The sequence below is a fragment of the Lipophrys pholis genome, assembly GCF_963383615.2.
Source record: "Lipophrys pholis genome assembly, chromosome: 16".
NCBI lineage: Eukaryota > Metazoa > Chordata > Actinopteri > Blenniiformes > Blenniidae > Lipophrys > Lipophrys pholis.
The window spans coordinates 17,294,713-17,313,138 of record NC_137634.1 but is presented as its reverse complement, the minus strand read 5'-3'; the positions used below and the strand labels follow the sequence as shown (position 1 = coordinate 17,313,138).

Below are 18,426 nucleotides of genomic sequence, written 5' to 3'. Positions count from 1 at the left end.
TATCCTAATTCTGAGCGGCCGACCTTCAGGGAATGTGTTAATGACGAGGGTGAAAGCCGGCTGAAAATAGGCAGAATCCTGATAAAGAGGCGATAAAGTAAGGCCTGAGTATGTCAGCAGATTCAAGTGGCCTTCAGATCGACCCTCTCCTGTCAACGTCTGGGCTGAGCAATCTGTCTTTTCTGTGATTCCATCTTCTCGCATGATTTCTGCAGCCTTCAGCGGGCTTTCACACGCTGACCCACAGAGTATGGCTAACGCTATTTTCCGAGCTTTCATTTTACAAGTTCTCGCTGTATTGCTGCGATCTGCTGGTCAGTTCTGGGTCTCGGTGAAAAGTTATCTCGACTTTACGTATCGGGCAAATTAGGAAAACCAGTCACTTTTATTGGGAAAATGCCGTTTAAGAATTCACAAGCCATATGGACACCTGTTTTGTAGATGAAGGGGAGCGAGTAATCTAAACCTCTTAAAGCTTTGCTAATGCCTTATACTACAATTACATTGGTACGTGTGTCATTTTCTTTCAATCATTTATGTGCATACCTTTAAATAACAATCTTTTTTTTTTTTTTTTGATGAAACCTTCCCATAATTGAAAAAAGGTATGACTTAGAAACTAAAATAATTTGGATGGGTTTCCAAAATGCGGACACTCAATCAGACATGGTAGGGATGCAAAATGGCGACAGCTTCTCCAATATGTACTGGATCAGAACGCAATTAATCCCTGAAGGTGATTTTCTCTATTTAGTTGTTTTTGTAGTAGGGTTTTGAGCCAGCTCACTATCAGGCACGTTTGAGGTGTGCCGATTCGCTCACTCACCGAAATCTAATGAATGTGTCTGCAGGAAGCCCGAGAACAAGCTATAGGTCACAATCTAATGTTTTGGAAGAGCATATAGTTACTGATGTCCTAATGAGTTGTGTCGATCCCATGACAAAATAGATGTTAGGAAAACACTGTAACTTAATGAAGCGAGTGGAGGAATTTGAGCCTGTATGTTTTTTCGACCTCTTCCCTCTGTAACCAGCTCCTTCCGTGCTTCGGTGACAATTTAAAAAGCTCATGCTCTGTGCTGTTATGATTCACAGTGTGCCGGGACAAAACCTAACTCCAAGTAACTCTCCAGAAGACACCACTATAAGCTTCAGTGAAGCGCAGATCAATGAAACGGTGCAAAGCCATTTTCATCACTTTCGAGCGATCCCAGAAATGTTGCATCTTTGCTCATTTAGAATTAAATTTACAACACAATAAAGTGCGGCCGATATGTTACTAAGCGACGGCATGTGCGTAAGCAGCTGGAGACCTCTCACCCACAGGTGTGAGCATATGGAGCGTCGTATCTGAAGGCTGTTAGTTCAACGATTACACGTTAAGGAAAATGAAATAAAACTTTATTTTTTTGTAGCGAGCAGGGTGCACTGTCGAGTCAACGTCATGCGGCACATCGCAGAGGCCATCAAGTTGTGAATGTGACCCCAGATGTGCGTGTTGTCTCAGCAGCTGTTCGTGCCATTCAAGTTGCCGATCTCTGCTTATACAAGACATAAGTAAAATTTGAGCATTACTATGATAGTTGACCGGCTTTATTAACGGGTCTGTAGCAGAAATACAATTGTTTAGTGGGACTGTGCTTGTATCCACATCTGGTTCTCATTTGTGAAGGATTTCATCTTTTAGTTTCAATTCATTTCAGTTTAATTGCTCAGGAGTCTTGTCAGTCTTCCCTTTCATGTCTTTAAACAGACACTTTCTTTTTTTAGTGAATACGGTCTGTGCAACTTATTGCAGCACATTCCGATTCATGTTTCACTTCATTTTATTGGATTTTAACAGCAGTCTATATTAAACCTGAACCAAAGTTTGTGTAGACAGATAACTGAAGTTGCTCTCGCTGCCATGCTTTCATCTTTCTTACGCCCGGTTATACCGACATAGAAAACTCATGTAAACTCTTTTTCCAGAAAGAAAAATGTGATATCTTTTTGCGCAATCACAAATAAGATACGCTATCCAAACATTGCTATGTCCGTATGAATTGTGACACTTTCAGACTTACGGGTCTTCTTGGCCGAATCCTCCACAAACAAAGAGGAGATATCCTCGTCCACGCCCACTTCGTTCTTGGCGATGCAGGTGTAGGCCCCGGTGTCCTCGTACCGGACACTCCCAATAAAGAGCTCACTGCCGTTTGCTGCAAGAAAGAGAAAATAAGTAAAGAACCAAATTTTGCAGCTTGTCAGCGCTGAGTTGTTTCGAACAAAATAGAAACATCAAAAATCAGGATTCACTATACAGTAGTGTGGACACCTTTGTTGCAGGATTTTTACTGCTGTTTCAAAGTGCAATATTTCCTTTTTCCTATTCTAAAGAACAGGCCATTGAATAATGTCAATGTAAATTTGTTCTTGAGGACTTACTAAATTACATAGAAAAAAATAAACTTTGATATTTTCAGAGATATTTGTTACCATTTTACTCCATCATCCACCATTTATTTCTAATAAGATCTGGATTGTATCTGATGAATAAATGTTGAACAACCAAATTAAGAGCTATTTTTCTAAAATGCCACGATGATAGTGAGAAAATTTATTTGAACTTTTTTTTTTTTAGAATTGAGTCAATGGTTCGACTGTGGCTGGAGTGTCTTTCTCTCCCTGTTTGCATTGTGACAAACTGGTGACCTGTCTGATATACACCCCATTGCCATCCACACTCAGGTCGACTGCAGTGCTCTGCAGCCCTGATTTAGACAAAGCAGTAATAGAAAATAGATGTAAAAATCAACATACTTCATTGTTTTACGTATGTGAGTAGGTATGGTATCGCCAACTGTCTCCCCAAAGCCATCGCTAATAATCACACCACTTTTACATCACTCATTAAAACCCACCTCTTAAAACGTTTGTGCTCTTATTATGCTTTTAAAGTCATATCTGCTAAATGAGATACATCACATTTAAAACCAGTAAAAATGCCAGAAAGGTCCTACTTCTGTGTGACTGACTGAACATGTTTCTTTAAGACAGATAGTGTCAACCCTTTCACGACGGTCCTGCCAATGCCGACAGACCAGTGGGGTAACACTAACACAGCTTTCTCAAAAGTAGCGGACATAACGTAACGCCGAAACCCAAGCTGAGACGTCTGTGATGCTGTCATGAAAACTAACAACCTTCACCAGACTCGCATTAGCCTCAAAGCCTTGCTTGCAGTGTGAGTTTGTGAAAACATGCAAAATGCAACAATTATAGATGTTTTTGGGACATATCACTGCATTTTGCATCATCACAATTAGCTCTATGTTGAGTCATTTTCAGAATTAATTGTTCAGGTTACGTTGTTCAGAGCATCACAGAGGCGCCAAGCACTTCCCCAGCAACATCATCCCATCACAGATAAGATCAACTAGTGTGTCACTCATTTGTAATATAAGCTTTAAAATACTATCAGAAAGGCACAGCAACATTGTAGAACTGAAAAGTTGAGTTCATTGCATATTTTTCTCAAGTCTACCGCCGTGAAATCAGAAGAAATCCAATCAATCCAGCAGTAAAAAGGTCAATTTTAAAAGTCAGAGGAGGAAAATAAAAGTACATGACACATTAAGAAAATGACATCTTCATTACTTTAAAGGTTGGTCACATTCATCGTGTTTCACCTGAGCGGCGTCTGTGCGAATGGAGACGGGCTTTATGCATCCTTACATGCTGTACAAAGCTGCCTTGTCTGCTGAGGTGACAGGTGACACAGAGGTCATCATAAGTGGCAAGCTCTCTGATGTTCGCTGCGGCATCCAGCTGTGTGATCTACACGCCTGCACTTTGATCCTTCCTGTAGCACCACATTGATCACACCATGTTTGTGTATCACAGAGGAGATTTCAGAGGGAAGAATAACATGAAAGAAAGCTCCAGTTCTCACCCCCTTTCTCCATGTCTCTTCAAGTGACTATAGAAATGTATTCCTACGACACCTTACCTTCTCACTGACCTCTAAGGTCTTATTTATTAACCTGTAACCATGGGCATATTTACCAGCAATAAGAATTTGGAAAGTAGGACATAAGATTTGCAATAAGGTGCCTACATGCCAGAATGAGCCGTTCTCATTTGCCCGTCGACACTTATCACTTATCTTTTAATTCATGCCTCCTGGGTTGTAAAATAACAACGTTACAGACGTTGACGCAAAGATCTTCACATTAGTGAAATGTCTTTGGGATTTCTGATAATGATTCCGTTTTATCAGGAGAAAATGTGGGAGAAGCTTTGAAGTGAGAACTGCCTCTGCCTGCCTGAGCCCCTTTAATTACCTCTAATTCATAATTACATCCTGATCAATTCCTGTTTAAAGGCACAGAGTCAACCGCTCATTAAATTGGTCTTTGCCTCCTTATTTTGCACGTGTGTGGCACATTGTAGATGTGGGGAGTTTTATTCATTTTGGCTGGAATGGAATTGAATTATTCTGCAAAACTACTCCCCACAGATGGATTACTGCATAGGTGAACAAGACATGTCATCTGACTCAGCAGCTCCTGTTAGCTCTGCTGAGCTTTAAAGCACCTTTTAGCTCGCTGTTTTATTACATTTTTTGTAGCCCACAACTTAACAGCTCTGGCTCACGCTCACGAAGCCAGAAAGTATAAATAAAAAAAATAAAAAAGCTTAGATACAACACACAGAGGATAAGATGATTAAACTCGTGTGCCAGTGGACTGATTCCACAATATTAGGTGACACTTTCTACTAACGATGTAACACACCAAAGTAATCACTACATTCAGGATGTAATACACTGCATATTGTGTTCAGCTTCCATGACCTTGTATCCTCCATGTGAGAGGTGTAGCAATACACCAACTATGTATCACAATTATGATACGATTCGGTGAAATATGACAAATACAAAGTACATTTCATATGTTAGGGTATCAAATGTGAATGTACATGGTGCATAAAATAAGACTTTATTTACAAGGGAAACAATCCCGGACAATCAGCTAGCCACAGCCTGTTCAACCTTATAAACAAACAACAAAACAAGCCATGCATGTATGGTGGAAGAACATGCAAACGACAATAACGAACAGCAAAAAAGTTAATGTCATCAGGGACAGTGATTCACTGCAGTGCAAAAAAATAGTGTCACATAACGTCTCGCATGCATGTAACTTTAAGTGAGGCTGCAGAGGGAATACCTCCACAATATTTATTGGTTTTTATATCTCACTTGATTGCACCTACGTTCTCATTTAAAATAACAAAACTACCAATACTCAGTTCAATATATTCCACCATTTGTCAATGCATTTTGCATTTTTTTGTTTGTTTTACTTCTATTGTTGTTTATTACTGTTATATACTATACTGTTCACATTGACACACTCCATGACTTTTCAATGAAAATTTAACTTTTCAAATGTAGAAATGTTCATCCCTCTGTCCCTCACCCCTCCTATGTGGTGTTGTAAAAACAAATATGTATAATTTGGCAATAATGTAGCAATTACACAAAACAGAATATTTCACCATTGTTGAATGTTTCCAATAGTGATATACATTGAAATGTAAAATGTAAAACAGCATCCTCGTTTGCTCTTCATAAGTAACAAACTGCGATGCATTTTGTTTTCTGACACCTTTCTATCACAACCAGCATCATTTCGGACAGTGCTTTCTTTCACCTGTGCAATGCCTCGAAGATCAGGAACAAGTTGACTCAGAGTGACACTGAGAAATCAATCCATGCATTTGTTACTTCCAGGGTAGACTGTTGTATCTCCCTATTATCAGGGCGTCCAAATAACTGCTTAAGAAGTCTTCAATTGATCCAAAATGAGGCAAAGAGAGTAGAGTATTGACAGCAACTCGCAGGAGAGATCACATCACTCCAATATTAACTTTCTCTTCTTTGGCTTCTGGTGAAATCTTGAAAAGAATTTTGACTTATAAAGCTCTTAACAACCAGGCTCCATCATATCTTAAAGAGCGGTTAGTCCGATATTACCCCGGCAGAACATTTCATTCTCAGACTGCCGGCTCACTGGAGGTTCCCAGGTTTTCTCAAAGTAGAATAAGAGGCAGATCTTTCATCTATAAGGCTCCTCACATGTGGAACCAGTGATCAGTTTCAGTTAGGGAAGCTAACACAGTCTCTACTTATAAGATTAGGCTTTTCTCTTTAATAAAGCTTACAGTTCGGGCTGGTTCAGGCCATCCTGGACCATTTTCTAGTTAAGCTGCTATAGGTTTAGACTGCCGGGAGACGTTTACTGCACTGGGCTTCATTCCTTTCTCACTCTCTTGTAGTCTGTGATTTGCTGCATATAGTGATGGATTAACTCGCAACACCCAGAGTGGTAAGAATCAAAGCTCATCCCTCCTTCCCAACACATTTTATACTTTAGTCTCTCTCTGTAGTCCTTTATTTACTATTTCATTGTCTTACAGTCTTCAATCACCAATTAGACATGCAGGATTTGTTCAACGTGAGACATCAGGCATCTAAAAGATTCAGACTCCTCGTCCCACAATGCCTCTGTTTCAGAGAAATGAGCTATGATATCATACATGGTCGTGGTATCTTTATGGCTCAGTCAAGTAGTTTGCTCAATACAAAACTAAACTACAGGGACTATCAGGCAGCGATGTTCAACAGACTCGAGTGGTTTCAGCACCATGGACAGCTTCATAATGCAGACTCATTCACTCAAAAACAATGTGCAGTTCTTCCCTCCGCAGTTCAACTGTGGTTCACAATCAATACTCCTCACCGTGAGCTGTCAGTGTGTTGTTCTGACGCTTCTAAACTCAGTCAAAAAGTGACGAAGGGGCTAAACTTTCACAGAATTCTTCTTATAACCCCAACATTACAAGTGTTGTGTGGGAATAAAATAGTGCTCTACAACTGCTCTTTTCTTTTAGTGTCTTTTTTCACTGAACACTACACAAGGTAATGTTCTCTTCCACTCTACTCTTTTCACTTTCTTCATTGCTGTTAATGGAAAAAAGCCCAAATTATCATTTTAAATCGGACTCCTCCCTCGTGCCACTGCCCACATTAGTTGGTAAACCTGAGAGCGTAGCCACTGCAGTGTTTATGTGGCGGTGAACCTTGCAGAACCTCCCTTGTTTGAGTGTCTGAGGGTTGATAACAGGCTATTACCATAGGTAATGACCCACACACAGCCAATAAACTGTCTCTTAATGAGAACCAGGCCATAAAAAGAAAAGTTGTGCTTCATTCTGCTCCTTCTCCCTGATATTCAGAGGCCAGAGAAAAAATTCGGAGAAAAAAAAAACAACCTTCTGATCCAGAAAAGTAGCGACCATCTTCTGTCACAGCCCATTTCATTCTATTTTCACTCCCTTGATCTTCCATCTCATTCACCTTTGAAGAATGAGTGTGTTTTTGTTAGCGCTGCGACAAAATGAAGACAGTTTCTAGAGGGTGACTGCAATCCTGGCTTTATCAATTTTGTGAAGGATGTAAATAAATGGAAAACATCACAAATACAGGGACTGGCAAGTTCAGGGGTTTTCAATAAATTGATTTAGCAATAAGAAGATGAATTTGAATTGAAAGGTTTATCATCTTTGTCCACATGTTTTTTTTTTATATGTATGGGGTGTTAGCATACAGCCGGCTGCTGGTATGCGACATGGCGTCTTGAAAACCACAGCTCCAAGAGATGTGGCACAAAGAAACTGCCAACAGCACTTCTCCGAATAATGGAAAATTCCTCACCTATGAGAGAGAGCTGTTTGGAGGATCTGGGCTGCAGATCCATGCCGTTCTTCAGCCAGAGCAGTTTGGGATTCGGGATGCCGTCGGCGTGGCAGTGTAGGCTGGCAGATACACCGGGCTCCTGGGCCTGCGTCTCCGGATAGACCAGGATCACTGGAGGGACTGGACGCACCAACACAACGTGGGAGAAACAAACAGGGAGGGAGCAGAGGGGCAAGTGAAAACATAATTACACACTGTTTCATGGTAGACTGTAACTCCTGAGGGAATACAACACAAACACCCACACACGCAGTGGGCAGAGAGGAATTTGTCTCACCCCAGCATGGAATATATTCGCAAACAACAAGAATCCAAGAGCTCTGGGGCTGCTTTATTACAGCTCGCGTCCTGCATGAAATAGATGTTGGACGTATCTGCCACTTTCTACCTCCTCTGGGGAGAAGGCTGCAAATGAATGTGGAGGAATCGAGGAGGAAAATGAAATCTGAGGTAATAGTTTACAAGACGAGGTAAGATGCCAGTCCAGGATTATGGAGCTGGGTAACCACTCAACCTTGCACCAGCTGCCAAATCTTGACAATCCATCAGTCATGAACGCCATTCAGCTTATACGCTATTCCCTTAATCCCAATACATTAAAGTTGTTGTTTTTTGTTTTTTGTATTATTGTTCAAAAAAATACAAATCAATCACAAGTGCTGAATCAATGTTTTTTAAGCTTTATGTCACACTTGACCTAAGCCAAGCTTGTACCGACGGCAAAAACAAATCACATCCAAACAAAGACAAACAAACAAAATAGACTATCAGTTGAAGATTTATTTATATACTTATGATTAAAGCAGCTTGAACAAAAGTAAACCCAAACTTCCACACTGTTAGCCTAGCCTGTTAACGTCTTTCATCCTGTCTGTTTTTTGCACACTGTGGTTCAGTTCACAATGTTGCCAGACTGAAGGGTGTTTTTGAAGTAGGTGAATGGCTTGCTGCCACTTTGGTGTGATTATCTTTGTTACATTCCTGCCACACACAAATGTAAAAATGTACGTGTGTTCTACATGTAATACACAGAAGGACACCCAATCACACCATTTAATAATGTTTTGTCACATTGCTCATGCATTTTGAAAAAAAACAAAAAACAACAACAAACTCCACAGCACTGTAACTATGGATGGTTCGCCAATGCAAAAGCAGCAACATTCTCATTCCTCTCATTGCTGCCCAGAAAGGTACGGATAAATAGTGCACCATGATGCAAACCGCCCTCTTAGTATAATGTGGCACTTGGCTCCTTTCCATTCCACCTTATCTGGCCTCGTCGTATCTCATTTGAAATACCTTGAATCCCCAACACAAACATTTGGTAATTGCCCTCTCATGATAACTTGCCCTTCAGGCCTCCCTGTCTGTCTCCATGACTCCCTTTCACATCAATCCCTCTCCCTGCTGACGTCACAGTGCGGCGGTATTTCTTTTCAATTAGCGTCTCAGAACAATCACACCTATCGGGGCTTCCTAATTGAAAGAGGCTTAATTGAATAAAAAAAAAAAATTAAACAGCCTCTTTACCTGTCTGTCAGTGGAACAAAACAACAAAAATTAAGATGGGGAAGATTTGAACATTCCTCCTTAACTTTCTTTGAAGAGATGCCTGGTAATAACTCTAAAAGCAGCAGATGAACGGCTCAATGTAGATGATTAATGTGAGGGAGCCAGCACTTGGGATTTTAGCAGGCTAAATCAACATGAGCGCTGTCTTTTTGATGATTTGTAGCTTAAGCTCTGCAATACATCAATATTAAAATGCATTGTGATACGAGGCCAGGCACTGTTGTAGAATTTGCATATTGGAACACTGTGGTGTGTTGGTTTAAGGAATGCTGAACAGTTGAAGTCGCGTCCTTTTCTGAACTGTAATATCCACATTATTGATAATAATTTACTCAATAATTTAATGTTTGTTTATGATGACACCAAAAACCTTTCACCAATATTTGTTCTATAAATTTGCTTCAATGCTGATGTTCATGTCAAAGGTCAAATAATATAAGACAAATAAACAAAAGGTCAAGGCTCGTGAGGCACCAACGGTAGCGTTTTTAAACTGTAATGTGTATTCGTTACATACCCTTTATGGATCATAAGCTGGCTTGTCATCTATACCTGCAATGTATAGAAGTCTTTTATGTTGTGATGTGTGTGTGTGTTCTTTGATTTGTTGTTTAATTATTGTGTGCCACCAAATGCAAAGGTAACATATTGTTATGTATTAAATACTTTTTGTTGTCATGCAGGCGCCCCAAAGGAATTGAGTATTGTTTTGTATATTCTGACTACACAGTAATGTATGGTTAGCACTGTGTAGCAAGAGCAACATCACTTTACATTTCTCTGCATACTTCTGTTTCCCCCGAAATCAAAACAAAAACGACAAAACATTTGTTTGTCTCTGACTGGCCCAGGTTAATGAGAAATAATAAATCAAATGAAATGTATTGGATAGTTGAAAGCAATTGGCTTTGCATTTAAATTAGAGATGGTTTCCCTTGATTTTTTTCACTGTACATTTATTTACCGGTTCATATATGTATGCTAGAGAAAATTAGAGTTTTTCATTAAAAAGAATGAAACTGAAGTCCTTATTTTATGAAGTCAGGAATTACAATTTTAACTGATGATGAATGGTGGCTAATCAAAATCATGTAATATTCAACTTTTCTCAACAGATGTTTAAATTTTGAACAGAATTTAGTTGAATATATGACTAGGCACACTATAGCTGCCCTATTTTACATGATGCCCTTCAGAATAAAATAAAAAAAAACTGCCCATACCTGTTCTTGAGTGCCTGATTCTTTCCCTACTCAAACAGGATTTTCGAATGCTTTTCAAAGGAACTGAATGAATATTTTTTCTTTGCATACGATGGAAAATGGATGACCAATAGTAAACGTTAGTGGTGGATAAAAGATACAAATAAGGTGAAAATGTCACAATTAACATTTGATACACAGTTGTCAATATACAAACCAATATCTTAATGAAATCAGACTGATTTAAATTTTTGAAAACTACAACTACAACCCTGAACATTTGTTTGAATGTCCCTGGGGTTTAATCTAGTTTGACTGTGATGCTGTTTCAGCTATTCTTCCATATTTGAGGACACTTGTGTGTACAACTAATTGCAGAATTCTGTGCATTTGTTGTCAGTACATATATTTCTTTGTGACTGATTGTGTTTAGAGTGCCACTGTATTGCTGCATGCTATAATTATTCACATATTCACACTTTTATGTGTATATCTAAAAATCAGTGCTTTAGGAATTGACTGCAGATATATTGGCCCCCTCTTTATTTTACAGATGTTTTAGCAGTACGTTTTTAGCTGCCTTTCAAACTGCGCTTTAACGAAAACACCGGAGGTTTACTTCCATTATCTGGACTTACTGTTGCTGAATCTTTACGAGGCTTATCACCGGGCTTTTTCTCCATTATACACACAACATTAAAAAAAAGAGCAAAACCCATGAGGGAACCGAGCAAAAACCGAGGCGTTTTGACGACACTTGTTTCACTACTTTAAGTAAGAAATGAGCTACTACTGACCATTCACCTGCAGCACATGTGTCTGATAGAGATCTTCATAGCCGTACGCATGGCAGCTGTAGTTCCCCATGTGGATGGTGGTCACCTTGGTGATGTACAGGGAGCCATCATCCCCAAAGTCCTGTAATACAGCGAAGAGATGGAAGAGGAAGATTAAGTTTAGTGAGAAGAGGCAAGGAAAGTAATGGAGCCCCGGTATGGCCGAAAAAGTGAGGCTGTGAAAAGAAGACCAGGATGTGTAGGAGAGGAAATGGTGGTGAGGAATGGGGTGCAGAAAACATCCACAGGGAGTGAGGGGGAAAAATGAATTTTAGCTGGATAGAATACACAAGGATGCTCCAAAAGAGGGAAAAGAGGAAGCACGCAACAGCAGGGTGTTATGGGAAAAGACAGGAGAGAAAAAGAGTGATGTGAAAAGGAAGAGAGACCATGAATCAACGGTTTCCCTGTTGAGCTGAAGCAGGCGTTGGGGAATCTGATCCTCCTTTCTCCCCTCATCACACTGCCTCAGCCTGATAAATGGCAAGGGTTAAAAATATAAAGCCCATTAGGTTGATGAATGGAGCTGGTTGTTGTTGGTGCGGCATGCAGCAGTCACCAGGGGGTTTCAGCCACAGCTTAGGGCGGATTAAGGCATTAAATAGTTTGCTGTCCCACCAAGTGGCAGAGCAGATGTCCTGATGCTGCTCCATCTTGACATGGAAACCACAAATGGCTGCTTTTCTTTTTCAGGACTCAGGAAATTAATGCGAGCCGTCAGGGGGTCGCTTTGCGACAGGGAAAAATGTGAGCTGATTTCCTCGTAAGACAGACGGCGGAGCTTAAGAAGTCTTTAAAGTTTAGAATTTACAATTAAGGTGAGGGACAGAGGCACACCAGAGAGGACAATTAAAAGTGAACAAGCAAGTTGAGCTAGAAAAAGATGGCTGTGAGAAATCGAGTGGGTTAAATCTGTTATAATTTTAGCTTCCAATCTGAATTATCGGTCCTGGTTTCTGAGGGAAGAAGAAGAGACATCTGAGACAGCAAAGTTGATGAGTTGAATCCTTAGTCAAGACGCCCCTGATTCAAACTTCATATCAAAGCCTGAAGTAGGAAAAATGTGTGCTGCTCAAATGTCTTCAGTGGCGAGGAGAAAGAACAAAGGGAACGACTTCTCAAAAACATATGCATATATTTGTGTCATCCTCAGATTTGATTTTGATTTCTCAATAGAAGTTATTACACACCAGGAATCATTGGCTGAATATACCCTCGTACCCTTAAATTGTGAAGCAGAACTAAAATATTTCACATATGTTACTCTTCTCTGCACAGCATCCTGAATACAATCTTTCACTTTGAATGCCAACAAATATCCACACAATTTTAGTTTGCCTTTCTTTAACCAGGCAGTGTTTTTTATTCATTTGCACTTCTATTCATCTGTTTGTGGTTCTGATTGTTTTCAATCTGCCACTGCTCATAATTGAAATTGTCTTTAATCTGTCAAGCGTCGAATTTAGTGTCACTTCAATCCACATTTATTGTATTGTTCTCTCAGAATTTAGCTTGTTTCCTCTATTTTGACAAACTCAATTACCTTTATACTTTTACAATTCAGTGTTTATCTAATTCATATATCTTGAGAAAGAATGTTTTCCGTGGTTATTGTTAAAACAATTGACAAAAGTAAGACAAAGTTGACGTTTTCTGTGTTCTGTAAAATTCTTGAATTGACAATAAAGCTGAATCTAATGCAAAGATACAATCTACATGAAAAAAATACTTTATGAATCTCAAAAGAAAATTCCTTGCAGCATTGCTACACACAGAAAAGAATATTAAACTAAATTAAGTTAGAAGAAATAATAAAATATCAAACTAGTTTATATAAGTATATGTAGTGAATAACAGTGAATAAATACAATTAATACATTGAGAAGGGCTTGACACAAAACTTTATCACCTCGCATGGCTCCAATGAAGTGCCAGCTAAAAAAGTTTTGATTAATGAAATTCTGTACATCAGTTTTTAAACTGTAAAAAAACAAAACACTGCAACAGAATTGTGTGTATCCAAACTGTTTTGTTGTCTTTATTGGACCTTCTATCAGTAAACGAAATTCTGCTTGTTTGCGCTAAAGAAATCATGTATATAGTATATAGATGAAATCAATCCAGTGGATAACACAATAGCTGCATTTACATGGTCAGTTTTATTGTCATTTTGACTGAATTTAGATCAGATTACTCCCCTTTTTTGTTGCATGAACACTGAATAAAGTGATCTGATTGAATGCACACACAAATCTCTAACAGTGCTTTGCACCATTTACATGGATTCTGATCAGGTCATAAACATGGTGACATCACCTCCAAAGTCTAAAAATCAATGCTTTCTTTGAAATGTTAACAATTTCATTGGTGGTTTGGCGGACCGGATTGGAACCTCTTGCGGGCCTGATTTGGCCCATGGGCTTTATTTGACACCCCTGCTTTTCAAGATGCAATTTTAAGCAGATCTGCTTTTAATCTCATTACTGATCTGGGATCTTTCACGAGCTGCTTCCTACTAGAAGATGATATAAAGCTCTAAAAGAAGTACTTCAAGAGAAATCATGATTAGTCTGGGTTAGTCTGTCATTTTCTATCAGTTGGGGTAAATGGAGAGTGAACAATGGTGTTGCATTAAGCACTAACTTGCATTGTAAAAATAATTAATGATGGGAGCATATTTGCTCAGAGCAAAAGTTTTTATTTTTATTTTTCAATATTATTTATTTTTTTTAAATCCGACTAATATCCCAAAGTTGCATTTCAGTCCGCTCAGTGGGGCTCCTTTGTGTCTGACTAGCTGGTCTTATTAGTCAGTGAGAATATATAACAGTAAAAGGGAGACTTGGCCTGCAAAGCTCCTCATAACATAATGGCATTAACTGTTAATCTTTCTGTTTGTGAAATGTCCTGATGATACGCAGCCTGTAAAAACTCATGGGCGAAAATTACAGGCTTTTATTATTATTCGAGGCGAAATTACATGCTTTTGTATTGGAAAGAGCAGCTGAAGAATTATGCATGAAGTCGAAATCACTCATTGAAGTTTTGCTTTTCAGATGCAAAACTAAATCACCATTTTCTTTGACCTATTCTCCAAAAAGTAATCATCATTGCCTTTTCATATTACACATAATAGTCCTGATGCAGTAAATATCTGCTTGCACACACTCAAGAGCACGGCCATTATATGTGTACCAAGTGTGTGCACTGCGCATGCAAATATAAGGAGCTGTGTGATGATTGTTTTCAACAAAAAGAACTATACATTATTCATTTCATTTCTGAATGAATCCCTCCCAAATCTCTGTTACATTACGAGCACCTGTTGGAAATTAGACTGCAATCCTGCCTGTTGCCTTTGTTATTGAGCTGTTGTACTGTCAGACTGGTGACACGCGTATGAACCTTTATGGTTACACTCTCCTTTGTACACTCTTGCACTTACTTTTTTAAGAGCGGAGCCCCGACATGAAATCTAAAATGCCTAGTTTTGTGATTTAGTGTAAAAAAAACAAAAGAAAAACAACAACAACAACTGGAAAAACAGAAAAGGTGGGGGGGTGGATGGAGGTAGACAGGAGGAGAACAAAGACCAGACTTTGAGAGAGTTGACAAACGAGACTGATTGTAATGGAGGCTGAGATCTCAGGTTTAGAGGTTATATGCCGGAGTGCAGGAAGATTTCAATCAACGTCGAAGGAAACTTGGGAAAACAATCCTGTTTCCATTCAGCACAGTTCAACAGAGGGAAAAAAGGTGCAGTGGGAGCACGCTGACAGGAGAGTAATGTCCCCTCCCTCGTCTCACCCTGTCTCCTCTTTGGCCCACAGTCTCCTGAGTCAACTTGTAGAAAATGATATGTGAGACAAAAGAAAAAGTGCTCAAGAAGAGAAGAAACGGGTCATTCTTTGAGTCTGACACGCTCTTCTTTCGATGCAGTTTTACTTTTCTACCAAAAGGAAATGAAACAATTGGTTTTCAAGTCGAGTTACTAACTTGTACCTTTAGTCAACAGATTTATTATGATCGCTACATTTTAATTGATCATTGGCTCATTCGTCACATATTTAGCCATGAGGTGAATTTTTTCACATAAGAGAAATCTGTCCAAACTGGCTCCATTGTCTAAATGGCCATACAACTATTAGCTTTAGATAGATAGATAGATAGATAGATAGATATATAGATAGATAGATAGATAGATAGATAGATAGATAGATAGATAGATAGATAGAATTTTATTGTCTGACCCAAGGGTGTCAGAATTTTGTCTTTTTCACAGGGCTCAACATTGCATAACACGCACACACATAGATGCCATTAAGAACAACAATGCTCATAATAAAAGACAATATTACAACAACATTAGGGAGAAGGGAAAGGACCGGCCCACTAATAGGGAACGTGAGCTGGGATTAGGCCGTCGTGAGACAGGTTAGTTTTACGATACTGATGATGTGTTGTTGCAATAGTAATACTAGTAATTTAAATTATTTATCCCATTCTCTCTGGCACTGGTACCCACCATAGACAAAAACATCCATATTTTCCACTGAGGATATCTATCGTTACTATTTTTAGCCTTGATGTGAGTGAAACAAAAACAAAAGCTCTCCTCTCCCTCCTACCGTTCAGATCACTGTGGAAATTCATTATGCACGGTCAAGAGCCTGAGGGACCTCGGCCGCCACCACCTCTCCTTCGGTCTCCACCTCAACACTTGACATTGTTTATCGGCTCATCATCACAGCAGACCAACAAGGCCGCTCATTAACATGCAATTAGCGAGTGTGATCGGGCGGTGGATAAAGCAAGGCCAGCAGTGTGCTGTCACCTGTGCAGATGTGTCTAAACAGGAGTGTGGCTGCATAGTTCATTAAGCACTGAGCAAGTGAATAATCCTGCTCTAATGAAAGGAGCTGGGGTATCATTTTCGCTTTTTTCTTTTCTTTCTTTTTTTTTTTTTTTTTGTGAAACTTCTTGCTCTTTCTTCTTATAAAGTAAAAACTTGTTCTTTTAATCCAGAAAGGTCTGATTCTCAGCACACACAAAGGCTTTATTGTTACATCAAGCCGAGTGAAAATACAAAAAAATTTAAAATCATACTAGTGTTTCAATATTAAGTGAGAAAGCTCCCAGAACTCTTAACACATTCATAGGCACAATGTGAGTTTCAAATTGAAAAAATAAATAAATAAGAAAATGTGTTAATAGATTTTGTTTTTGATCAATGTGAAGAGGCCAACTGTGCCCTCTTGCTGTTAATGTTTAGCAAATATTAATTATGCTGTCCACTTGAGTCTATTAGGAAAAATATTTTGAAAAACAAGCGTGGACCCATGCCTTGAGGTTGTGAGAGTGCACCCATTTTTTTATGGGCTTCTCTTGTTCAGAAAACATTCAGTTTTCACTCATGATGATGACTAATAAACATGTCTGATATTTTGCGTGTAATTGCAGTCTTTTAGAGATGATGAAATAGTCGTTTGCAATATGGTATGTGACGTTATTCACTCACATCCCTCTGAATCTCATCTGCCCCACTAACAGAGGGTTGTAATCAGGAGGTCGGTCTCGGTAAAACAACAAAACACCGACTGTGAAGTTGAGTTGAAAATTCGATGAAACTATTTACCCTAGTATAGCTATTAAACTACAATAACTGATGTGGAGGGTTTCAGACTGTCACCACTATTAGAAGGGGTCAAACTGTCCCTCAAATTAGATGACTCTATGAGGCTTCATGAACTCTGAGCTCTGAACCAGCCTGTTTGTTTGTATACTTCTCAACTTTGATTAAATAAATAAAAAACCTCCGGACTCTTCATCTTTAGTTCTGTCTCACAAAATTGTCCGGGCTCTAAATACAACAAAAATGAGGCAAGTGTACATGTTTTGTCTTGATATTTAACTTAAGAAAGGTGTGCTTACTCATGAAAACGCTTGACTAGATTAAAAATAACTTAATCATAGCTAATTAGAAGTTGATCTTAAAATAGGCAAATTGGTGAATGTCCCTCAATTTATAATCAATGTTAGTTAATAATCAATAGCAAATGCATATTTTCATATTAAAAAAAGTCCACAACAATAGCTTAAATACGTCATCTTTGTGTGTCTATAAAGTTGTGAGTTTCTTCATTATTGTGCAGCAAAAAGAGCTATTATTAAATATTTAATCTCAACAACTGGGGTATGTCGGCTCTGCGTCCATGATATAATCATATCGAATAATGTGTTATTGTAATAAGACGCTATATAGGCTTTGTTTTTGTTTTTCATATTTAAAACCATATCAGGCAGTGAGAATAAAACACAAGTTAATTATTGAGGCATGCTTGGCGCCACAATCTGAGCCCTCAGCGCGAGTAAAAACAGCCCCAAACAGCCATGACAACGACAACAACAGTGTGCTCACGTTGATATCTTCCAAGTCCAGGAAGTTTAGTATGATGCCATTCCTCTTCCATATGATTGGCGGGCGAAGCGTCCCCTGGATGGCACACGTCAGGACGGCGCTGAGGCCCACCGTCACTGTGGAAATGCTGATTCGCTGGTCCTCTGCCAGGCTCAGCTGGACAACCTCTGTTAGAATGAGAGCATGAAAGGAAATGATTAGCTGTGGGCAGAAAGAGAACGGCGAGAGACAATGGCGAGAAGAATGGATTGCTCAAAAAATTAGAAGAAAGAAGAGGGATTAAAACACGGCGGAGAAAATCACAAATCAGAATGAGTGTGCTGATGTAGTGGAACTGCTTAATGCATTTCTAAGCATCCATCTCATTACTGGTGGACCGGGGAGGATAAACAGCTGTCCAGGAGTGAAGGATATCCAGTATGAGAAAAGACCACGTGTCAGAGGACACTCGGCTAGCCAAATATCATTCTTCTCATTAAGGGAAATTTATGTTCATTGAAATGGCCATCCAGCTCAATTCACCTTTACGGAAAATTAAGAATTATTCTTCACTGGTTCCCTTTGGCGCCATGAATATCATCTGTCGCCAAG

General features: G+C 39.2%; 1 protein-coding gene across 3 annotated transcripts in view; it reads right to left on the bottom strand.

Annotated features, from left to right (window-relative positions):
- Nucleotides 1–18,426, bottom strand: part of fstl4 (follistatin-like 4) — a 209,627-nt gene that overhangs the window by 18,885 nt on the left and 172,316 nt on the right. For all 3 annotated transcript variants that reach the window (XM_080483999.1, XM_080484000.1, XM_080484001.1), the window contains 4 exons: nucleotides 17,836–18,002; nucleotides 11,379–11,499; nucleotides 7,763–7,924; nucleotides 2,067–2,201 (listed from right to left, as the gene is read on the bottom strand). In XM_080483999.1, coding sequence (XP_080340125.1) covers nucleotides 2,067–2,201; nucleotides 7,763–7,924; nucleotides 11,379–11,499; nucleotides 17,836–18,002 — 585 coding nt within the window. The remainder of the gene's footprint in view (nucleotides 1–2,066; nucleotides 2,202–7,762; nucleotides 7,925–11,378; nucleotides 11,500–17,835; nucleotides 18,003–18,426) is intronic.